Genomic DNA, 7,353 nt, shown 5'->3' with positions numbered 1-7,353 from the left:
AACAAAACAAATAAAATAAAATAAAATAAAGACTTCATTTATTTTACTTTTAGAGAGAGGGGAAGGGAGGGAGAAAGAGAGGGAGAGAAACATCAATGTGCAAGAGATAAATCAATTGGTTGCCTTTCGCCACCCCCAACTGGGGACCTGGCCTGCAACTCAGTAATGTGCCCTTTCTGGGAATAGAACAAGTGGCCTTTCAGTTCACAGGCCAGCACTCAATCCCCTAAACCACACCAGCAATATTTATTTATTTATTTTTAGAGAGAGGAAGAGAGGGAAAAAGAAAGGGAGAGAAACACTCATGTGTCCGAGTGACATCCATAGGTTGCCTTTCCCGCCCCAACTAAGGACCAGGCTCAATTCAGGCTTGTGCGCCCCCACTGGAATGGAACTAGCAACCTTTTTGCCTCGCCAGACAGCGCTCCCTACGTGGGTGGTGACGGCGTGTTTTATTTATTTTTTAAGGGCTGGAAACCAATCGCAATTCCATTCCCTTGTCTCAAAATATTGTCCTTCTGTACAAGCTTTGTGATTCAGGATGAAGTAAAATAGCGTTGCCTTTCTTATTCTGTTGAAGCAGCTGCCCAGAGACTCACCCCAGGAGAAGTAACTTTATCTCTCTGGACCTTAGATTTCCCATCTTTTCAGTAAAGGAGTTGATGGCTCACGTCTAAATTGCCATCCACAGCAGACGTATGGGAGTCCGCGAGCCCCGTTGTCCTCTGACTTTTCTACTCGAGTGTCCAGAACGGAGATAGCTAGAGGTTAAGGACCTCTTCAAAGGAGAGTTGTTGTTGACACAGGGCTAAGAATCGCCTGCCGTAGGTTTGTAGCCTTGCAATACCCCTCTCCAAGATTTTCGAAGAGGGAGGTTGTAGCAGGGTCTCCTCTCTTTACTCTTCTCCCTCGCGGGGCACAAGGTCTCCGAAGTGCAGCTCTGTGGGTCTCCGGGACACCCAGCTCTCTACACAACCCTCAAAGCAGAGTAAGCCAGGACGCTGCACCTAGCTCGGTTTCTCATAGCGCTGCTGCTACCCCTCCTCAAGGTTCCTCTTAATTTCCACTATTTCCATTTCCAGAGATCCCTCTAGCCGAGCCAACAACACTTTGCACCCCTTGCTCAGAGCTCTTCAAACCACGACTGCCCAGGAGAAGGGCGCTCTTCAGGTACGTCCCAGACCTCAGCCCTACCTCGCTGTCCTAGCCTTTTCAGTTCGGAGCCCTCCACACCCCGCCCTGCCCAGGATCCAGACGTTGCCTCCTCCCGCCCCAAAAACTCCCTGGATGTTTCCAGGGTGCACTCTTTCACGCAACCACGCAAAGGGACCTCCCCTCTCTCACCTCCCCAGCAAAATGAGAGCCGGTTAGCAAGCAGGGCGCCTGGCCCAGCGGAGCTATCCAGACCAGCCCTCTGCTGGGCGGGGGCAGAGCAGGCACCCGGACTCTCGAGGCCCCGGGCACACTCAGCTCTGACCTGCAGCCGCATGGAGAGGCTGAATCATTAAATAATCTCATGCAGGAAGCCGCACCAAAGCGCTCGACAGTGCACCTGCAGCCCGAAGATGCCCCAAGCGCTCACCCAGACCCTGGGACGCCTGAGTCCTGGGCGCTGCTAGAGCCCCGCACCTCATATCGGAGCACCAGCGGTCCCTCACGCTCCTTTCCTACCCGGTCTAAGGAGAGGTACGTGGGGGCCGGATAGGCAGTGCCCGCCCTCCCCCTTCCCTCCCGCCCACCGGCCAGCGCTGCGCAGCTCTGCGCTGTGCTTGGATTTCAGGAGGCAAGCATCGCGCTGCGTGTCCCTGGCGTCCTCAATCCTGCCCCCGCGAAGTGGAGATGTAGGAGAGGCAGGCGAGGGCGCTCAGCTCCTGAGACACCGTGCCAGCCGGCACCATGCACCTACGGCCGCTGCCCCTCGTCGTGGTCCCAGGCTTATTGCAGCTGGTGAGTGCTGGTCCAGCCATGCGCCCCACGCACTGGGGACGCGTTTCGGCGGGAAAACCGAGCCGGTGGCGGATTCGGAAACGGAGCCTTGCGCTGCTTGGGACGTTGGATTAGGGAAGAGAGCCGTGGAGAGAGTTGAGGGTTGCCTCGGGGGTTGGAGGGGAGAGTCAAGGATTGCAGTGGAGGAGACTTTGGGGCAAATGAGGAGCTTAGCAATGGTTGCAACTTGAAGTCTGGAGTAAAGTAGTCAGAAAGTGGCCGAGGACCTGTGAGAGGAAGAGGTTTATTGAGTAGAGGCCCAAAAGGGATGAGAGTAGAGGATTATGGTGAGGACGGACTGAAAGACCCGACTCCAGCCCATAGTTTGAAGGCTTGGCGGTTTTTATTTTTCACGTGTTTTGCCCCTATGTCCACTGCTTCCAAAACATTGCACAGTGCATCCTTGTTCACAGGGCCAGTGAGTGGAGGCTTGCTGGGGGAAAACTTGGGTAAAATACCGATCTGGAGGGCCGACTTAATTTCTCTTTCCTTCCTCTGGCGCTGGAGACTGGGATGGGGTTTTCTGCAGGCGACGCAGGATGTAACTTTCACACCCATCTCTACGCAGGAGCTACTCTCGGGCATCTCTAAGCAGTATGCATGATCCCCAAGACTTCTTCCGCTTGGTCCGGGCGGCTCAGGGGCCGCTGAGGAATAGGCAGGCTGCTGGAAGGTGTTTCGGGGTTCGCGGACGTGGCTCTAGGAGACTGTTGGCACTGTGCAACTCCTTTCCCGCGTGGCGCCCTGCTTTCCCCCTTCCGAAATATACCTGTATGCTGTATGTATATCTAGTTAGTTGTACTTAAGGGACATTCCCAAATAAGATTTTCCGGAAGACAACTTTTAAAGTAAAAATATAGAAGGGGATTACTTTGGCTCAGTCTGCATCTGTGATGGATTTCTCCTGCTTTGTTGGCACAAATCTTGATAGGGTGCTGTGAAGAGCTTTCTCCAGATGCCATGGTTTCTTTGGCTGTCATAGAAAAGACTACCCAGTTAGCTCTGGGCTGTTAAAGCAAGATTAAGGATCTGGAGCACTTAGAGAATGATGATCTTTCCCTTTTTTCTTCCTTCCTTGTCCTTTCCCCTTCCTTCTTTCCTCCCTCCCTTCTCTATCTCTTTTTTTTTCCTATCATTTTCCTTTACAGAGAAAGATCAAGTAAGTTAAGGAAGTTTCTTTACGATATGAATGATATTATAGAGGCAGAGCTACTTTGCAAGTTTTGAAGATAGAAGGAACTCTAAACGGTTTTAGGGAAGGAGAGAGGTTGCTGCAAGGAAGGGCTGGTCCACTCTTGTTACAAAGGAGATTAGCTTCACCTGCTTAGCGTTAACTAAGAAATTCTTCTTTAGCATCAGAAAAAAAATGCAGTAATGCTCTCAAGTGTCCTTGCATGAACCAGTACATACTGGTTAAAATGTTGAAATCAATCTTACATTTAATTGAGGCATTATGCAAGCAAAATATATGCCACACTAGTCTTTAGTATCACTTGCTTTTTAAAAAGTTTAATCATGATTCCAATGAAAGATGATATAACAAAGCAGTATTTGTATAGTGTGTGTAAATAAAACTGTAAAAGCCTAAGGAAATCAGGTACTTAGGTAGGATCTTCAGAATATCTCCATAAATCTCTTAGTTCACTAATTTATTTTGGCATTTGATGGTCATGAACTATGCATCTGTTTCATTGTATTAGACTCAAAGATGAGAAGATGAATTTCAGCATATATTGGGGGAAAGTTCTGCCATATGTTATATATAAATGTTAATTTTCTTTTCACACCACCATAGTCAATAGGGAATAGGAAACACATCTTGAAGGTATTACATACCCTCCTTAAGAGCTGGATTCTAATATAGCATGGGTTGATTGATTACTTTTTAAGGAAGCTTATGTCAAATTCTAATCCTTTTTTGGATTGTGCTTGGGTTGTAATGTTTTTTTCCTGGAGCACTTTATCATGGTAAGTGAGGTGGGGAGCTGCAGCTGTGTGATAAGCACACATTCCTTATGCTGCCATCCTTTTGGACAATGAAAGGCTGTTTACATTCTCCACATTATTAGAGCTGTTTCCAGCCTTATAACACAAGGGGGTTAAGATCTGAAAGGAAAATGAGTGGCTAGGCAGGGTAGATCTAAAGGAAAACATCCCCCAATCCCTCTGCATGCCTTACCACAGCAAGTTTCAAAAAGGACAGATTGTACTGTGGCCTGTATGGCTTATAGTTTTGTTCTACCTTTTCCAGCTCATGTTGAATTTTTATTTATTTTATTTTTTTGCTAAACCCTAACTGCAAATTGATAAAATATTTTCTAGATTTTAAAACTAGGTTTTTGGGGTTTTTTTCTAGGAACCACTTGTACCTAGTAGATCTGCCCTTGCAGGGAGGGAGTGGGGGCGGCAGTGGGTTGTTGTTGGAAATGGATTTTACTTTTCATTTTGCACTGCCAGACTAAAGAATACACTTTTTACAAAAATGCTAAATATTTTTAATGAAAAATGATTCGCTTGGTGTATTGGATTTAGTTTTAAGAAAATTGCATTTTATCTGAAAGCAGTCTTATTTAGATTTGGCCCAAAGAAGTCACTAACCCCATAGAATACGGGTACAATAACTAGTGTTTTTACTTATTCTGTGATATTGAAAAATTTTAAGAAAACGATAAGCTGAATTGATAAATATTTCAGATAGCTTATGACATATATGTGTATGTTACCTGTCTGCCCAATTTTCCTGGCATGTGTCCAATGTTTTTATAGACAAGTTGCTATACCTAATTAATAGTATTGCTAGGCATTTGCAAAATTTAAATATCAATTCTGAATGTATTATTTTCTTTGAAATTTTCATTCAGCAGCATATTCTTTATAAAAGTATTAATAGCACGTTATTTCTTTTCTGCCATCTAATGAAGAAAATTAGCATTTGAAATTAATATTATAATAAATTGAGTATTATTTCTTGACATGATCCAAGGTGATGACTTGCCAATGACAACTTCTTACAGGTTTGCATGATAATTTATAACTCATAATAAGTACGATTTTTTGCCTTTAAGTAAAATGCAGATTGTAAAAAGCTTAAATTTGAATTTAAGTGGATATTAGCATGACTTTAAGATAAAATTTAACTATGATTTTTGAAATAAAATTTTATATATTTTCACTTGTTTTTCTGTGATATAATGATGAGTTTATAAAGTAATATATAAATTAAAAGTAATGTACATTTTTAGAATCCTATCAAATCAGAATACAATGCAAAGTGTTAAAAGAATAATTTCATTCTCATTATATAGTATCGTCCCACATAAACTTAGCACATTTTTGCTATCTTAACAAACTAATAATTTTCATATTTTTAGTGCAGTGTTTTTAACATATTTATTTCCAGTTCTGTATAAGAAGTGATAACCGCTGACTGTCTTTCATTCAAAAATCACAATTTTCCGCTTACGGTTGTTTTTCTCTCATACACTTTTGATCAATAAACATCAAATCAGTATTTCCCAGTGTAGGATCAGTAGTCATCTGTTGGCAAGATAACAATTCAGAGGAGGAAAAACATCATATCATGGTTATAATTTAGAGTTGGCTACACTTCAAAATTAACTCCTTCTTAAAAGCATTATTATCCTAGACACTTATAAAAATGAGAATTTGGATGAGACAATTAAGTCTTCTGTTCCAGCCACTCACCACCCAGTGTAAATCATGTTCCTTTGGCCTACTCTAAGATTGTGCTACCTGGTTCAGTTTTAAATATCTGTACGTAGGAAACTGACTCCTCATGGGAACTTATTTTATAGCTTAACTAAATTTCCAAATAGAAAGGAAAAACTTCCTTAATCTTTGCTCTGAATTTTTTGTTTTTTGATAGTTTCTGATTAGTAGTCAAAATGCTAAAGGCAGAAGGCATTTTCGAAAAGCCTTTTCGAGTTTTATGTTGTCAGCTTAAAATGTGTAGCTCTTACAAATTGAATGAATTAAGAAATATTGACTTTTATACTATGTTGCCCACCTTTTATCTACTGAAGAGCTAACCAATGTCCTTTTAATAATTTAGTCATTTAGTAGTAGAAGCCCAAGATGAGTATAAATGTGTCAAAGGTTTGTGATTTTGTAAAAGCTCTAGGACTGCTGTACTGTTGACATATTCTGCAGACTTCTTTACCTGAAGCTTTGCTGGGTAAGATTTGAAAAAATAATTACAGCTGCACACTCATGTGCCTCCAGTTAGGGCTGTGTCAGCGTTTCTGTAAAGAATCTCATTTCTATCTTAGCCATAAGCATTATTGCCAGTTAAAAGTTGGCATTTGATATCTTGATTTGAGAATCAATTATTTTAAAGCTGCTTTAAAAAATTGGTGCAAATGATTTTGAGCACTCGTCCACGTGAGACTACTCTCTAGATATTGTTGTAGTACACAGGATGACAATCAGTGAGTTAATTTCTATGTTTATTCTTGCACAGTGGTTATAATGTAGATTGTTGTATGTTTAAATTATTTCAAATAACATTTTCCAGTTAACCATTTTTATTGCACCATTCTAAGATTTTGTAACGCTATTTTGTCACAAGTATTTTTGATTGTGCCAAACTCAGATGCCCTAGTCAGTGTTTTTATGAGTCTCTGTTATTAAGAATCTATTTGAACTTTTTTATTTCTAGTGATATGGCCAATGGTGTTGATGACAACTCCATTCTCAGTTCATTATCCTGTTCAATAAAAAGGATCTAAAGCAATTTACAGTATAGATTTTCACATTATAGGAAGTATTCTGATATATGATTGATTGAAAACTTCCATTTTATGTAATTTTTAATTTGCGAAAATCTAGATAAAAACTTTCAAATAACAGCCTATTTTGCTCTAAGATTAGTATATAAGGAGGAATTCTAATTCTTTACCATTAAAAAGGAAAGTTTTATTATTCAAATCCAAAAGCTATAGCATATATTCTCCTTTTTCCTAGCCAGATTATTCAAGAAAATAAAATACATAGCTTTAAAATTGCTATTCTTATACATTTTGCCTTTCTTAGATTTACGGACCTATAGTAAAAGAAGTGGAAATTTTATAAACTTAAACTACCATGATAATAATGCTGTCTTAGATTTGCACATGCTTACATATTTTCAAGCTCTTTCACACAATTTATCACATTCTATTCTCTGATAAAACTATAAGATAGAGAAGGCAATTTTAAGCATTTCCAGGTGTGTATTGGAAAGTACAATGCCTATAGTGTCAAAGGTTTGGTTTTACTTCTAAATAAATTACAAATTCAGCCAATGGTTACTGACTGTTTTGATCCAGACTTTACACAGAAACTACATATAGCAAACATTGATGAGAT

At 40.9% G+C, this 7,353-nt stretch overlaps 1 protein-coding gene across 1 annotated transcript in view; it reads left to right on the top strand.

Annotated features, from left to right (window-relative positions):
• The first annotated feature begins 1,368 nt into the window (after positions 1 to 1,368).
• The window catches only part of NXPH2 (neurexophilin 2), a 141,704-nt gene continuing 135,719 nt past the window's right edge, over positions 1,369 to 7,353 (top strand). The window contains exon 1 of the mRNA XM_037029042.1: positions 1,369 to 1,947. Coding sequence (XP_036884937.1) covers positions 1,897 to 1,947 — 51 coding nt within the window. The 5' untranslated portion in view covers positions 1,369 to 1,896. The remainder of the gene's footprint in view (positions 1,948 to 7,353) is intronic.

The sequence above is a fragment of the Sturnira hondurensis genome, unplaced genomic scaffold, assembly GCF_014824575.4.
Source record: "Sturnira hondurensis isolate 20B ecotype Veracruz unplaced genomic scaffold, ASM1482457v3 Scaffold0000256, whole genome shotgun sequence".
Lineage (NCBI taxonomy): Eukaryota > Metazoa > Chordata > Mammalia > Chiroptera > Phyllostomidae > Sturnira > Sturnira hondurensis.
Note: the sequence above shows the minus strand (reverse complement) of the source record. Positions and strands in the feature narration are given on the sequence as shown.